Source organism: Lissotriton vulgaris, chromosome 9, assembly GCF_964263255.1.
Source record: "Lissotriton vulgaris chromosome 9, aLisVul1.2, whole genome shotgun sequence".
NCBI lineage: Eukaryota > Metazoa > Chordata > Amphibia > Caudata > Salamandridae > Lissotriton > Lissotriton vulgaris.
In genome coordinates, this window is record NC_141697.1 from 478,090,326 (window position 1) to 478,108,345 (window position 18,020).

At 42.8% G+C, this 18,020-nt stretch overlaps 1 protein-coding gene across 1 annotated transcript in view; it reads right to left on the minus strand.

Moving 5' to 3' along the window:
- Positions 1 to 18,020, minus strand: part of SYNE2 (spectrin repeat containing nuclear envelope protein 2) — a 1,750,628-nt gene that overhangs the window by 948,531 nt on the left and 784,077 nt on the right. The window contains exons 78-79 of the mRNA XM_086937933.1: positions 10,449 to 10,730; positions 1,185 to 1,469 (exon numbers count right to left, since the gene is read on the minus strand). Coding sequence (XP_086794059.1) covers positions 1,185 to 1,469; positions 10,449 to 10,730 — 567 coding nt within the window. The remainder of the gene's footprint in view (positions 1 to 1,184; positions 1,470 to 10,448; positions 10,731 to 18,020) is intronic.

Below are 18,020 nucleotides of genomic sequence, written 5' to 3' on the forward strand. Positions count from 1 at the left end.
CTGGTTAGAACGAATAAGAATATCATGATGCATTGAACCCTGAACTTACTGAAGTATTCACTAACTTTAATGAGTACCTCGCTGAGGCTACACACCAAGCTCTGTTTCGCCCTACTGAGCACTTTAGGCAATGTTTAATCTTTACCCTCCTCTTCCTTCAAGTTATTGGAGTTATTGAAACAGTAGTACTACATGTAATCAATCATGTAGGGCCACAGTCAAGAGTGTGACCATCAAAAGGCCTATGGTCTATAATACTGGCCATCTGGGAAAGCCATTGATGCAAACTCTGGGGATATTAGCAAGGGCGTGCGATAAATATCGCAAATCGCGCTTTGAGAATATTTTTTTATCTCTGTCTATCGCTGGATTTTATCGCTGAGATAGCGCGTTATTAGCAAAGTTTTTCTCCAATGCGATAAAAGCTCCAGCGATAGCGGCAAAATCCACCAAAAACACAAGTAAAACAGGGATAAAACTTTTATCGCTAATGTAAACCTTGCTAATAGGCAGGGGAGGATTCAGCCTTAGAATCCACCTCCCATTGAGAATAATGGCTAAGTCAGGATTTTAGCAGGTGTAAAAATACCTGCGATAACCCCGGTTATTGAGACTTTTTACATCGCTAACCGTGGCAGGGGCCGCATTGCTAATAGACGTTAGGTTTGTTAGCTGCTGTTTCCGTGGTCTTTTAGTCGGCTACGCCTACTTTGCATGTCATTAGCGATAAATATCGCTGACATACAAAGCGGCCCCTAAAACAGTCGCTTTCGCCAGCTGTCGCTAACAGCTGTTAGCGACAGCTTGCTCATAGGGCGATAAAAATGTTGCCGCTTTAGCGGCACAAAGTGCCACTAAAGCGGCGATATTGCCCTTGCTAATATGCCCCTTAGTTCTTTTGAGTACATCTTTAGTCCCTCCCCACTCTCATACATAAACCACCTCACTGTTTGGTAAGACCTGGCCTTCTGCCATGCTGAGATGAACAGGTGAGGACAATGTAATGCAGAGCACCTCCAGGCTAGTATGGAGAGCCTAGGGAAACATAATTTCACACCACTTTACAATACATTTTAGATGTTAAAAAGAGATAGAACAACATTACAACTGTACAACATCTTGATATGGGTCTAAAAGGTCTGTCAGATTTGCTAAGTGCTGATAGTGTTAATAGTCTAGCATACCGTAAATAGTTTTTTCTGCATATCTTCCTGTGTACTGATTGGCATCGCAGGACTTAATGAACTGTTCTCTCCACTTGTCTCATCCTTGAGTGACAGCGCTTGAATTGGTTTTGTGGACTCATCAAATTCCAGGGTTGTGAGTTGAGGTTTATCTTTTGACCCTTTTTCCAGAACCAGATGTGCTTCTGTTTCTCCTTCAACAATGTCTGTTTTTTCTGAAGAGATGTACTGATCCATGGCAAGGACAGTCTTCTCTAAAGTTTCTCTATTCTCTTTTGGGGACATCTGCAGTTTTTTTTCAAAGAAAGAAAACCTTTAGTATAAAATGATCACTTGCACACTAAGCTGTCAAAGAGCCACCAAACAACATTAGACTTCATGTACAAATTATGCAGCATGGTTGTTATTCCTAAAATAATGTTTACAGGTGTAAAACTAGAAGGATCTTGTACTCCTTGAAACACTGATAATGATTTCCTATTATATTTCAAATGAATTTACAAACTAGAACAATGAATTACACGTGTTTGCAATGATGGTCACATAACCCTTTCACAGTATGCTATTTAGAGAAGCCAGGAGCCAGAAGGAGCACTAAATTCACGTGATTTCCAGAAGAAAGAAGGAACCAGGATATTAGAGCTACTTTTCCGGAGCAATCTCATTTAAAATACATATGCAAAATCCTAGGGTCCGACAACATCTAATTAAAGGTGGCACCTGTTTGGAAACAGTCCCCTGCATTCTTGTCTTGGCCTAGTGCCTGCAGAGACATCTTATGAATTTGAGGGCCCTGGGCAACATGTATTTTGGGGGCCCCCTCTTTGGAGCACATTTGGATTTATTGCAAATTTTTTGGCTAATTCTAGTCCTGATTATGCCAAATACTGAATTAAACAGTAAGAAATGAGGACCAAAAGCTCAAACTTCCTGTTGGCCGCCATTCAAACTGTACCAAAAGAAAGCATGAATGAGCATAGATTAAGCTATTTCTTTTTGCCCTGGATGTAGTATTGTTAAGCCTGGCACTGTTGCAATTGTCTAAAACAGAGCTCACTTACATTCAGAGTTTTACTTACTTTGAAATGTGGCCAAGTAAAGCCTTTGAGCGCTGAACTGCGCACAGGGCAGCACAGTGGGCAGGAGTGGCACTGTACATGGAAAGACTTTCTACACTCACTTTACCAGTGGGGTCACTGAAATGTGGGGGCCCTGGGCAATTGGCGACTTAGCCCAATGTCTTAAGATGCCTCTGAGTGTCTGGAATATTAATATATGTTAACTCGGAAGTCACCTCATACTTCACAATATGGAAAGGTTGCTGTCAAAGTGAGCACAGGTTTCAGTTTAAAACCACACATTTGTGCATTATATTGTGTTCATTTTCTTCTCATCTGTATAAGCTACTTCCTCTCACCATAATTCTATGGAAGAGAGTGACTCTACAATTGTACAACAACAAAAACAATGTTGAACCTTGCAATGTCAGGAATTGTGTGTTCTTCTGGAAGCAGTAAGGGGACATGGTGTTCCTCACTCACCAATGAACCTGGCATGGTTACACTATTGGTACGGTAAAGCATTCCTATGATGGTACTTGTACAGGTGATCTAAATAACAGTATGAAGGTCACCGGAAATTAGAGTAATTTATTTTCCCTACTAGTATATAGTGTGGAAACTACACCCCTGGCGAAGAAGGTTAAAAAATGTCACCTGTGGACTGCAGCACTTATTTTGCAAACCACAAGTGTGACAGTGAAACCTTGGATTCAGGCCTAAAAGTTTAGTCTGACTGCTGTAGCTTATACCTGGGGTCTGAACTGTCAAAATAACACAATTTAACAGAGAAAAACCTCCTTTTTAAATATGAATATCTCACCCATAAGTAGACTTTGTGCTTCACAAGACCTATTAGGGTGCATGGTATTTTAAAAAAATGGGGATATGAAGAAATTAAATGTTGCCATGTCCCTACTGTGACAAGGCCCAGCAACTATTTTCACTGTGGAAGGCTCTTACTCTTGTATGAGAATACTAGAGTACAGATCAAAACATAAATTCTGCAATCTTGAGATACGGACCACGGAGAAAAACGTTCAATCACTATATTTAATATTTAATAAAATCTAATTAAATGGCAAAGTTAGATTTTTAATAAATATTCAAGGAAAGTATCTTTTAGAAAGTTTTCTTTTCCTTGACTGAAGGTCCTGAAGGCTAATTTGAATTAGCTCTCTGGCAGCTGCCCAGCCAGTACATGACTTTAATGAGGTGTGAACATTGCTTCTAGAGCAGGGACAATGGCGTTGGTGTAGGGAGGATTTTCCCCCCTCTGGCAGGAAGATCAGTTAGGATGGACCCAGGAACTACTTTAACTTAGAAAGGGTACACCTCAATTACAAGTTATTGTAAGATGAGCCCTGGGGATGGCCAACTTTTGCTCTCTAGTCAGACTGGCACCAAAAGTAGTGGGAGGGTTTCTACCTCCCAAACTGGTTTTGAGTGAGCACAAAGAAAGGGACTGCTCATTTCCCGGCCACACTTTTAAGTGAGCACACCGGCCCTGCACAAGGTAGGAAGAGTTTCTCCATCTTGAATTTTAGGAGTAAGGTTTACTATGAGGCTGTTTGCAGTAGGTCAAACAGGAACTGCTAAAAAAGTGGGTAGGGTCACCTCCACTCACAAGCTAGTGCCAACTATAACTATGGCTTCCCAAGGTGCCCTCCGTGGACCACTTTCTGAGCCTGTTGAAGAACAGAAGAAAGACTGCAGATGATAATGAGATCTGGTAGGAGGCCTGAAGGACTGGACCTGATGCCACCTGTACCCAGGACAAAGAAGTGGAATCCAAGGGTCAGTTGGCTGAACTACTTTGTGGCTACAGGGACACAACAAAGCTGCAAGAGGCCTTTTCCCTGAAGTGCCTATGTGACCAGTTGCAACTGGACCTGGACCTGGACTGGGCCTGCTTGTAGAATCTGCTGGAGTGAGTTCTCATGCCTATGTCTTCTCCCCAAGGTCCTGGGACCCTTTGCTGTGTCTAAATGTCCCTCTCTTACAAGCTCTGAGAAGCTTTTGGAAACATTATGACTTCCAGTTGCCTTAAAACCTGGACCAACCATCTGAGCCGATTCAGCCATGGTGAAACAGGTTTTTCCCATCTGGAGTTCTCTGCAGCAGCAAATCCATTTCATCATTCATTTAGCAAGAAGGTATATGGCCTCCTAGAACTCATTATCGGATACACCCTGGAGCCTTGTCAACTTGGATGTTTCTGGCAAGGAAAAAGAGGCTAAGTTCAAATGTTGAAATCTTTACTGAGCAAATGGGCCAAAAATATCTGACCACCGAGAGGATTTTCCCTGCTCTAAGCTTTTCCCGCCAATACCATTGGTTTCAACAGGACTTTGCTCACATCCTATTTGGCTTTGAGAGGACATCACTGGACACAGTCTGCTGCCTTGCTTTGCTGGAGGACTTTGAGTTCCATTTCAGAGACTACGTCCTAGGGTAAAATCTTTGACCAGGACTAACCTGCTTGGTGTGCCTGACACAGTCGGCCAGAAATTGCATCTAGATTCCCGTCATCCACGGACAGTGATTATTGAGTGTGCTTTACTTTCTCTTGGTGTTTTTCTCTTAAATCTTTTTAAAAAATCACATTTCCGGTTTCCCTTACTGTATTTTTGTATTTTTTGTGTCACTGTGCTTATTAAATTAACTTTATTTACATAAATTGCAGTGAGATTTTTATTGTGTTGTGTTTTTGACTTTTAAATTGTTCTTGTATTTCTAAATGTTTTACACATTCTCTCTAAGTTAAGACTATATGCTGTGTAACATCGTTAGCAGAGGTTGAGCTCAGGTTTAAATTATTGAAACCTTTGCCTGGATCTAAAAATGTGGTGACTATATGACATGTGATCTACTACCAACCAATGAGTAATTGTCTTTCCTACGGTGCTTTAGGGCTACTGGCCACTAGCCAGTAATTCAGGGTGCAAATCCACCTAAGATATAATGACTGCCTATATTGTGATTGTTTGGAACCCCCGAAAAGATCCCATGAAATGCAGCTTCTAAGGCATTGTCTCCTTAGCTAGTGTTGACCTCAAGATTTATGTAAGGGCAAATTGAATTATCATCTATCAACACTGAAGTACCTTACCCATAAAGATTTTGTTCAATGTAGTAACACAGGGACTGCCCCACCAACCAATGCATTTCAGACTGATCAGATGTGGTGTTCTTCTACAGGAACTCATTAGTACTGGGCTACCACAGATAAAGTTGGATACCATTGTTTTTGTATCAAAATGTGAAGGCTTTAATATAAGTTATGTTGAAAATCACATTTACATTTCTAATAAAAAGGGAGTCTTAACAGTGGTGCCTAATTACGGCAATCCTTTTTAACTTATATATAGAAGTTCTGTATCACGTTCTAAGTAATTACCCTAACAGATTTCATTTTAAGGCAAGAAACTGGACTAGAAAATCCACCCTTAATTTGAACAATTTGCTTATCCATATTGCAAATTGGAAATTAACCATAACAGCATGAGTTGGTAAATGGCCTGCAGTCATCTTATATTACAAAACAAATCACGACAGGTGGCTGCTGGGTAAGGCAACAATTCATCTGCTAACATATTAAGGATGCTGACTTAAATAAAGTTAACGCTAACAAGCTGGAAATGTCTCTTACTTAAAGTAACTGGGCATATATAGCTTAACAAACTGGAAATACCTCAACCATCCTTTTCAGACCACCAGAGAGGTATAAATGATAAGACTGGGCAAATAAGGACATGGAACTAAGCTGTATAAAACGAAGGCGGCCAATCCAACAGCCTACTATACTACTATTTCACTAACCTTACCAACCTACTAGCTAAGCTTTCAGACTGAAGTTATAAGCTGCATTTCACCAGTGCCATCAGACAGTAATGACGGGTTTAAAATCCTCACGTAGTTCCTGTTTGGAGTGGAGGATGGCAAGGATGTTGCCACCTGTCATTCACAATGACCAAGTAATGAGTGGATTATGGCAGATGAAGAGGATATTCAGTTTTTAATGAACAATATTTCAATCAGATGTCCCCCCCCCTATATTTTCAGTATTGCCTGGTGCTTGTGCAGTAGTCGAGGGATAGTTCCCATGACAGTCCTACATAACGAGGGTTTGCATCAGATTACCATTGATGATTTTAGTGTTTTGCTTTCTCAAATACAGTCAAAGGGGACTGTGCTTAATTCTGGTTCGCAAAATGCTTGTTTACCAGGCACAGTTGCTTGCTACACCTATGTTGAAGTACTTTGATGAAGCTCTATACTTTATTCCTCACAGAAACCTAGTACCTGGATGAACACACTATGAGCCTGGCACAAATTGGTCCTGAGGGATATACGTGAAGGTGCTGCATCATATTTACCAAAAGAAGCTAAAACATAAAACAGAGGACACAGTTCCTTCTGTGAGCTCATACCCTGGTGGTAAAGGGACGTAAAACACAAAAAATGCCTTGTTTATTTTGCTTTAAAAAAAAATCCAGCTGCAGGTTTGACAGGTGGCTCTTTCATGCTGACAGAACCATGCGTCAAACGTAAAAATTGGCTTGCAAGCCATTTCTAAATTTGACGGGGGGCATTCGCCAAGCTATAAACCTTCCTTTTTGTATTTACTAAACAAGGCAAATCCACGCAAATAGACTTTTCAAGGCTTAGTAAATGCAAAAAACGATTTAGCGTCAGGGTTCGGTCACCCACATGAAATGAAGACTTTGGCGAAAAATAAGCATCCAGTTTGTACCCACAAACATAAGAATCAATTTGTTATTTTTTAAAATAGCGGGTTTGCCAGAACAAATGTGTTGCTCTTGCTACAGGTAAATGTCTAAACATATTTTAGATGAACACACTGGGCCAGAAATAGTCAAGGAAACAAAAAAAGAATAAAAGGACCACTTTAAACTGGAGTGGAAAAGGACCACTAGGACAAGAGTGGCTCTGGGCCAATAACGATGAAAAACCTGTATAGTATTTGGAAAGCATATAATATGGACCTCAGCAACACACACCGGAAAACACGCTGCTGCCATGTATCCCCTGGCATCATGGTAGGCCCTTTCTCATGCACCCATTGCAATTTCACCTGCGACACCTCAGACGCCGAAACCACCGCCTTGCACCAACAGTCCACTAGTGCCCTTAACGTCTGATCCCTCTGGAAACACTGCACCAAAATCTGGGGCCTCCTCTAAAGCAACACACTTGACCTTCTCTCCCTGACCGATACATGGCTGAACTCAGACTCCTACCCGGACATCACTTCAGCCATCCCGCCCACCTACAAAATAATACACCAGGACCAAACTCACAAATCAGGCTGAGGACTTGCGATCATCTACAAAAACACGATTGACTGCAGCACGGATTCAGAAACCAACCTCACGGAACGCCTCCACTTCAAATTACAAATGGACTACAACGCCACCAATAAGGAAACCCTCGCCTACCATACCCTGGGCCTTCCAGTGGAATTCTACAACCACATCGCAGACGTCATCGCTCGCCTCTCAATTAGATCAACCAACTACATCTGCCTTGAGGAGCTCAATTTCCACCTGGAAAACACTACAGACCCTAACTCCACAGCAATCCCCGGTAGCCTCAGCAACTTCTGACTCAGCCAGCTCATCCAAGGACCAACCAATACAGGAGGCCACACCCTTAACCCTATTTTCTCCTCCAACAACAGGATCACCACCAACCACACGACCCTGCTCACATGGTCTGACCACTACATCATACATTTCAAGATATCTGCCCACCAAGTCACCCCAGCAGAAAAACCCAAAGCACGATCAAGACACTGGGGCACAATATCCGCAGAAAACTGAACCAAGACCCAACAGATACACTCACCTAACCACAGGGAAGAGGTGTGGCGCCGCGGCCAGGGCGACTGACACCGGACGCTGGGGCTCACGGTTCGATACCCGGCTCCGGCGGCAGGGGTCTGCCCAGCACCATGTGACTCTGGGCATTAGCTCGCGTAATCTTCCCAACGGCCCCCAGCACCGGGATGCCTCCGGCTAGCTGTGTGCTTTACAAATACTGGATTTACATTTACATCGGGAAACTTGATGTTGACACCAAACTCTTCAATAAATGGATTGCGGATTGTGCCAACCGCACCGCTTCCACCAGACCTACAAAAACAACAACGACCCAGCTGGTACACTAATGATCTCAGGGAGTCCAAGGACTACTGTAAACAACTTGAGAGAAAATGGAGACTCGACAAAAACACTACTGCAAGATCCACATACACAGCCGCCCTCAACCTCTATCTTAAACAACTATGAGGCACAAAGAAAAAGTCCCTACCTCTCAGACTCAACGCCAGCTCCAACAATGGCAAATAACTCTTCACCATTGTCAAGGAGTTCTCCAATCCTGCACCTGCCAGCAATGACATCCTCCCATCCCAAGCTCTTTACAACAACCTCTCAAACTTCTTCGAACAGATTGCCAAGACCTTCCACACATTCGAACCACAATATATCAATATGAACTCCCCCGACCAGCCAGACACCTCCTTCATCGTTAAACAGCAGCTAAGCAGCTGGAAGCCCCCCTCAAATGAAGAAACAACAGGCCTGATGAATATCATCCACTGAGGAGCACCCCCTGAGATCGATGGCCCCTCTTCATATACAACCTTAGAAGAACCATCATCTCCCCAGCACTTTCCAATATCATGAACACCTCCATAACCACTGCCACATTTCTGTCTTGCAGAACAAAAATGCAGAAGAAACCTACATTGGACCCCAACACCCTCAGGAGGTACAGACCTATCTCGCTCCTGCCTTTTCCAGCTAAAGTCACAGAGAAAGTCATCAATACCCAACTCACAGAACACCTAGAACTCACTCAACCTTCAGACAGCTCTCAAACAGGCTTTAGCACCAACAATAGCATAGGGACAGCCCTCATAGTGGTCAACGATAACATCAGAAGTATCCGCTAAAAGAAGAAACAGTTGCACTCATCCTCCTCCATCTCTTTGCAGCTTTCAATAAGGTCTCCCTCAATCAAAAAGCTTCAGCACTTGGGTATCTGCGGACCATCCTCAAGTGTATATCCGCCTTCCGCATGGACAGAACTCAGCAAGTTAGACTTCCCCCTACATCTCAGAACCCAAGAAATTCATCTGCAAAGTCCCTGAAGGATTGTTGGTCAGCCTAACACTCTTTAACGTCTACATAAAGCCCCTTGCGGACATCGTCAGAGCCCACGGCATCAACATAGTATCCTATGCTGACGACACACAGCTCATCCTCTGCCTTACTGACTCAACCAGAACCACCAAAGCAAACTTTGCCAACTGCATTTGCAATGTTGCTGCTTGGATGAAAACCAACTGCCTCCCGCTCAACACAGGTAAAACCGAAGTCCTAATCTTTGGCAACAACCACTCTCCCTGAGCTGCCTCTTGGTAGCCCTCTGAACTTGCCCCCCCACACACCCCTGCGGACCATGCCCAGAACCTGGGGACCATCCAGGACACCAATCACTCCCTGAGCAGATAGATGCCGTCTCCTCATCATGCTTCCACAACCTGTGAATGCTACTCAAGATTTTCAAGTGGATCCCACTGAACACCAGACGAATGGTCACCTGGGCTCCTATCACAAGTGCACTTGATCACGGAAATGCCCTCTACGTCGGAATCCCAGCCCATGTCCTCCACCAACTCCAAAAAAAACAGAACGCCGCTGCCAGACTCATCCTGAACATTCCCCAAAATAATCACATCTCTCCACAACACCAGTCCAGCTTACCTCAACCAAGGCTTAACTTCTACTGACCCACTAGACACCATAGATATGCATTCCAAGCAAGAGCATACCTCCCTCGCATCAAGAAGACCAGAAGCAGAGGACGCTCCTTCTCAAACCATACAGTCAAGACCTGGAACTACCTCCCGAAACACATCAGAAACTCTCCCTCCCTCATGGACTTACGAAAGAACCTCAAGACATGGCACTTCCAGAGGACAAGGCATTATCCCCTCCGCCCCCCTCAGGACTACCCTACTCAGCACCTGGTTACCCTCATGGGTGATTAGCTGCGTTCCACAAATCCACATAACATAACAAATATAACACTTGCTATAGTTTGATGTGTATAGTTGGAGAATATGTATCGTATATGATTAGGATTGTCACTTTGTATTTATATTTACACATACCTCAGGCAGTTGACTGACTACTTTCTTTGAATCATCACTCACTAGTTTGGAAACAGCTTGAATCTTCTTGTGAAGTGAGATATCTGTCTCCTTTTTAGGTTCTTCTGGAAGCAAGTTAAGTTTTGCTTTGATGGTATCTTCAGGTCTCTTGTCCACATGTAATTCTTTAACTGCTTTCCTATCAGCCATAAATCCTTCTTGAAATGGGGAATCATCTTGTTTAAGTGACTCCTCTGAGGATAAACTCTTCTCTGATGTTTCCTCTTTCCTGCTGACAGGAATCTGTTGATTTCCAAAGTGAGGTATAATCAATCACACAGTATCCCTTTCATTCTATATTATTATAAAGTGGCAAGCTACACCATATATAAATGCAATACCACACAGTACATATGTTTAGTAAAAGTACATTATTTATTAAGAGCTTATCTGTGAAGCCTCACCATGAATACACCCTAATAAAATTAACAATGGAGGCCTATTTTAACAGCAGCTTTCTTTTCAAAACTTGCTCACCCCACATATCAGAGTCAGGCAGCTTAGTGCCTAAATAATAACATTCTTTAACTCTTCCAAGCATACCCAGGGTTAATCTACATCATAGCGACTTTTTAGAATTAAATACCATACATTTGTTTTTTTGGGGCAATTTATCTCTAGTCCATGTTTACTGCAAACTAAACCAAATGTCTCAATTATGATCTGGAACCTTTTTGTGTTTTGGAGATCAATAGAGTGTCATCAGTAAAAGGTGATACAGGCACTTTTGAGCCTGCTAATGTAGGTGAGTCATTCTCACAAAGAAAAAAAGTGTTGTCCAGACATTTATGAAAAGAACAACGTTTTGGAGTTAGAACACAGCTCTGGCAAACTCCTTTTCTAATTTCTATTTTTCATGAGAGTTTGCCATTGAGGCCACAGCAAATATGGGCAAAATTGTTTAAGTATAAGCACATAATAATAGCAAGCATGTCAGAAGGAGTATTCAAAGTGAGAAGAACCTGCCACAGCTTATCTGGAACCGTTTTAAACACTGCTTGTAGATCAACAAAAGCTACATACAAGCAACCTCCACTCATATTCACTGTCTTCCACCAAATCAGCAAGAATAAAAAAAGCCTAATCTACTGTACTTACTTTATTTAAAACCTGCTTGAAATTGATTTACAATTTGATTTTCTGCCATCCAGGCAGTGAGTTTGTCCAGTATCCGCTTATAGAATACCTTTTGTAGATTACAAATTGTCGGTCAGGCTAATTGACCAGAAATTACATGGGTTAAAAGATCCCTTTTAAAATATGGGTAGTATCTTTGCACCACTCCACGTGTCACGTATCGGAACTCCTGCCAGAATTGCATGGGATAGAGCATTTATCTAAGGCATCATATATCAGGATCAGAGCAAAAAAGATCAACAGGAATCTTGTTCAGACCCAGGCCCTTCCCTGGATTCTGTGCTTTAAGTGCTGCTGCTGTGTCAGCCATGAAAAGAGTAGGAAAACATTCATTAGTAAGAGTGTTTTGGGAAGAAAAAGAATGTGTAATAAAAGTGGGAGCTGGGGGCATGACCTACATCAGCAGAGTATAAGACTCCAAAATGTGCCACCCACTCTCTAGCTAAAATGTGTGCCTCTGGTGTATTAGGTTTTAACAAAATGGGGTGACCCTGTGTCCCTCAGAACCTGGGTATACGTAATTAACAAACAAATGGTTCTGTCGGGTATAGACAATTTCTTTGGAGTGGGCTGTAAACAGCTCCAACGCACACAAACAAGCAAAAACTCTCTGATAGTCAAAGTTTTTATATTATTTAATAACAGATAGAAGAAAAAGAATTACAGTAGGAATTACTTCATTCCACTACATTACAAACAATAACTTAAAATTACGTGAATAGTGACTGTGGTGATTCAGGTGACAAGTGCAACATTTGATTGGTGACACTTATTTACAAAACCATATTATTTACAATAAAATTTCAAATAAAGGACCGGGGGAAGTTTTAAACGATGTGGTTTCTATCGTTTAAGGGGCCAGTTTTGTATTAGTAAAAGTTCCAAGGAAAGTTTAGTGGTTAATGTCCATATTCCTGGAGTTCACTTGGCCAAATGTTAGAGCGTCGACGTTTCGACCCTGGATGCGCCCCAGTTGGTGGTCGCGGCGGGTCTTTATCAAGACAGGGGGGGGGGGATCGGTCAAGGCGTGATTTCTTCCAGAGGGTAGCCCGTTGGTCAACCCTTGATCAAGTAACATCAGCGATCAATACTCCGCGATGTAGTCAAAAGGCGATCTGGATTTGCACGCCAACCGAGCTGTCCGTGGGAAAAGACAATCAAATGTTGCACTTGTCACCTGAATCACCGCAGTCACTATTCACGTAATTTTAAGTTATTGTTTGTAATGTAGTGGAATGAAGTAATTCCTACTGTAATTCTTTTTCTTCTATCTGTTTTTAATAATATAAAAACTTTGACTATCAGAGAGTTTTTGATTGTTTGTGTGCGTTGGAGCTGTTTACAGCCCACTCCAAAGAAATTGTCTATACCCGACAGAACCATTTGTTTGTTAATTCTGGTGTATTAGGATCCCTCCCGCCCCTGTGGGACACTTGATGCCAAAAATACTTTGAGTCTTTAATTTGGGCTGCTTCTAGAAACTTTTTCATACTTGTATTTTCCCTGGTGTTTTTGGCCAATCTTATAGCTTGCCTGGAGGAAGAACTAGTTGCCTTTTGTTGCGCCTCTTCTGCAGACTTAATGGCATTGACAAGATCGAATTTCAACAAATGAAATACACTACTCACATTTTATTCAATACATTGCAATCATACCACCTCAGTAAAGAGCTATTGATGGTCTGATGAAAGGAACTCAACAATCTGAAGCCATCTCTAACTGTGGGTGTTAGCCCTGACAGCCTTAAGTTTGTCTCCCCCCAAACGTTTCACCTTACTCCTCCATTTTTGCTGATCTAGTTTTTCTAGGCGTGTGCTTTCTCTGTAAAATATGGTAATATTAGCTTACACGCGATTGACACATGTGTTTTATTGCTAAGTCCCTAGTAAAGTGGTTCTGCATGCACCCTGGGACTGAAAATTAAATGCTACTAGTGGGCCAGCAGCACTTATTGTGGCAGCCACTTAAGTAGCCATTTTAAACATGTGTCAGGCCTTCCATTGCAGCCTGTGTGTAAAGTTTAAAATGCCAATTCCACCTGGGAAAATCAAACATTTGCCAGACACTAACCTTCCTTTTTAAAACATATAATTCACCCCTAAAGTAGGCCCTAAACAGCCTTTGAGGGTGCAATGTATTTAAAAAGTTCATGTTATGTTATGTTATTTATTCTTTTGTATAGCGCACGGCTACTCAAAATGAGTGTCCCGGCGCTTTATTGGAAAAGGAAGGCTGCAGCACAATAACATAACACCGATAAAAGAAAGGAAGAATACCAAACAAGTAAATACAGGAAAACAGGCTACTGGCTAAACAACCAGGTTTTAAGGCCTTTTCTAAAAGCAAGTAGGCTAGTAGCTCCCCGCAGAGCAAGCGGCAAAGAGTTCCACAACTGTGGCGCCAGCAATCCAAAAGAGCGGCCTCCCAAACGCGCTCTCTTCACGCACGGGACAACCGCCAAAAACAGAGATTCCGACCTCAAAGACCTGGTCGGTTGATAGAAGGCCAGTCTCTTTTGAAGGTATTTTGCTCCCACCACGTGGAGAGCTTTATAGGCCAGAGTCAGAGCCTTGAAAGTGATCCGTTTCCGGATAGGAAGCCAGTGCAAGGATTTCAACAGGCCCGATGCACTGGCCCGTCTGTTTAATCCAAAGATTGCTCTCGCAGCAGCGTTCTGCACCACTTGGAGCCGCTGCAGCAAGTACTCTGGTAGGCCCAGGTAGAGAATGTTGGCATAATCCAACCTGGACCCAATCAAAGCCTGCACTGTCAGTTTCCTGTGCTCCTCGGACAACAAGGGAAGGATTCTCCGCAACATCCTAAGGATGCCGAAGCAGGTGCCCGCCACCCCAAGGATCTGAGATTTCAATGTTAGCCCCTTATCCATCTTGACCCCCAAATTCTTGGCGACTTGGGACGAACAAGACGGGGGAAACATATTAATCGGCCACCAGGCCTGCCAGTCTGGCTCTATGTCACACCCGAAGAAGAGTACCTCGGACTTATCGGAATTGCACTTGAGGCTGTTCAGTTGGAACCATTGAAAAACAGCCCCAAGGCAATCCCGGATACTCTCCTCATCAAAGTCTCCTCCTCTCTTACAAGAGAAGAGGAGCTGGGTGTCGTCCGCGTAGGATACGATCTGGGCGCCATACGACTCCGCCAACGCCGCCAATGGGGTCATAAAGATGTTGAATAGGGTCGGGCTCAAAATAGAGCCCTGTGGGACCCCGACTCCCAGAGGCGGCATCACGGCGGAATCTGGCGACGCCCAGACCGTTTGCCGGCGGCCGGCTAGAAAGGAAGCAAACCAGTCGAACACCGTCCCCCGTAGACCGATCTCAAAGAGTCTTGCAAGAAGACCATCATGGGGGACGGTGTTGAATGCCGCCGACAAATCCAACATCACTAGCATGGCTTTGCCCCCAGAGTCCAGAACACCTTTAATGGTTTCTGAGACCTCAAGGAGCGCAGTCTCTGTGCTAAGATGGGGACGAAAACCTGACTGGGTGGCATGCAGGATCTCGTTGGTCTCAAGGAAATTGGAAAGCACAGCCTGTACGTGCTTTTCCACAATCTTCGTGAGAGCCAATACTCATCCTCAGTTATTGACATATTGGGGGGAGACATATAAACATAGAAATTACAGCGTTGGAATTTCTATGTTTATCTGTCTCCCCTCAATATCTACAACCATGTCAATAAGAAATTGATTTTGATTAAGGACATGTATCACCTATTGTTCCTTATCTATGAAATAACCCTGTATTCTACCATTGTAGAAACCGCAGTGTCAAAGGGGGTTTGTGGCTCTTTGTATATATTTGTATTTAGAATGTTTTGAACCCTTATCTTTCTAGGACGAATGTGTATGTGTGGGTATGCACTGGTCTGTATTATTGATAGTGTGTGTGCGGTGTTGGTTGCGCTTGGGTCATTTATGGTTTAATATATATTAATTCTCAAACATTTGTATGTTCTGTTATTTATTGAATAAATGTAATAATTTTGTATCCAACATACTAGTATTTTGTATAGTGGAAAGCCAGTTTTCATGTATGCATGTGTATATCAGTGACGATTAGCACTTTGATTATATCCAACAGTCAGAATGATTTTGTCTTCATTTTTTTTCACAGTTGAATTTTGAAAATGGCACTTTTAGAAAGTTGGCATCTACTTGTCCCAATAATCTCGTGCCTGCAACCTTTATCCTGGGTCACATGACTAGGTGTATCTGGTATTTGGTCTTTGTGTATTACCCCCAGACAGTGTGACAAAGGAGAAATAGGTGTAGGCAGGATTTGCCCATCTCTGACTTGATGAGGGGGAGGAGCTGTTACATACCACATTCGCCTTCACAAAGGGTCTGCCTAAGCACACTCAAAAAGGGGTTGACACCGGTCTTTGTTGTCCCCAGCAAGGCTGGGGCCAGAGCAGGGAGGCAGGAAATTCTAAACACCTCTGGGGATGTAAACCTCTAGAACCTTCACCTACGTCAAAGCTGGCACCAAGTATAATTATTGGCGCCTCAGACACATCTCTTCAGTACATATCTAGACCTGTGGATACTACAGAAGAAGGACCGCTGTGCTGCTTTGCTGCCAGAAGATCTGCTACTCGTCTGCCTTGCTACTCTGTTGCCCTGCTGCCTGCTGTCCCGCTTTCTGAAAAGGAAAACTGGACCACCACCCTTTATCCCAGGCTAAAGTATTTCCAATGGACAGGTGACAGACCTTCTGCTCTGAGTTACAGGTACATAACAAGCTCCAAAGACATCTATGCAGCTGTCTAGTTGACATGCTGCCTGGACTGAGTTCCTGATCTCTAAGAGGTGCCTCTTTGTGTGGCATCAATTCAGCCCTATTGCCAAGAAAAGGAGAATCCTACAGGTTTGGGCTGATATCAACAGCAAAAAAGCCTGTCTACACCAGGATTCTGCCACCCATAATGCCTGCCAAAGCAAGGCTCAGATTAACCTGATTCTTCCTGCCACCGTGACCACTAGCCACGCCCAGCAATGCAAGATCGGCACTTCAAGCTACAAAGTTAACAGCCCATGGTGATTGTCAACGTGAATTTCCAGCACCGATCGTCGGTGACGCTCAACAGGATATTCACAGTACAGTGACTACTGACCACGACACCCGGCCTGCTCTCTGCACCACAGTGACTACCATCTGTGATGCTCTCCCTCCACCTCAGGGCTCCTCCGCCACAAATAGAACTCTTTGCGCTGGACTATTGAAGGCAACTATTTCAGCGGGACTCACCTCCTAGTCTCACACAACCAGATAACTGCGAGTAGCATTTTGGGATTTTAGGTGCTTTCCTTTGAAATTGCCTAGCTCCAGTTCTACTGAATGGATTTTTGTCATTTTGGTCTCGAATAATTTAATAAGTGTTACTCTATTTTACTAAATTGATGAGGGATTTTTTCTTGTGTTGTGTTTTTATTTTATTACTGTTTGAAGTGCTCTATAAATACTTTACACATTACCTCTAAGGTTAGCCTAATTGCTTTTGAGCTAAGCTACTAGAGGGTTAAGCACATGGTAATTTGGGATTTCTCGTGACTTTACCCTGAAAGGAATTGTGGTTGCTGCTTAAGAAGGGTTTCACCCCCTCAACCAGTAAACCAATTTCCTATAGTAGGGTGACTCATCGGGCTATTATGGTCTCAGGAACAGTTCCCATTTAAATGTTTATTGTAATTTCGGAAAGGAAACTACAACAGAGCATATGGCTTGTCACCTTACATGATGACATCACTGTTGTCTCTTCATATTGGTAGTCTCACTAAATTACTTTGGAGCTGACAAGTTATTAGTCAATACAGGGAGATTAAACTATACTATCCCATAGATCAAGAAGCCTATCATACACAAGCATTGCAAAATCAATGTTTGGTAGTTACACCTTTGAAATGAACATTGTGCGTAAAGTTCCGGAAATATTGAAGGTTGTAAAGTCATATCTAAAACCCAGCTGACAATATGTATAATGTCTTTTAGAAATGTGTCACTCATCTTCACCCAGGAATCTGAAGGAAAATGCATAATTGTTAAATTGGCTCAGGTAAGAATCACATCTTAAGCACCCTCTTTAAAGCCCCATCCACATGTGTGTGCATATAGTAGGACCTTGAAAGATCAGTCAGTACATGGGAATGATATAAAAAGTACAAACTATTCCATACATCAGTCACTACTATGGAAGGAGTTCTAAATCCTATGGTTTAAGCATTTGTTCCCAATGTGCTCATTCATATCAGTACAATACAGAGAAAACTGAAGAAGCATGGAATATCTAAGTAAAACTGCGATTTGCCAGCTTTATCTTTGCATTTTAAGATAATACACTGTTAAATACCTTGTCCTGCCAGAGGACTGAAAC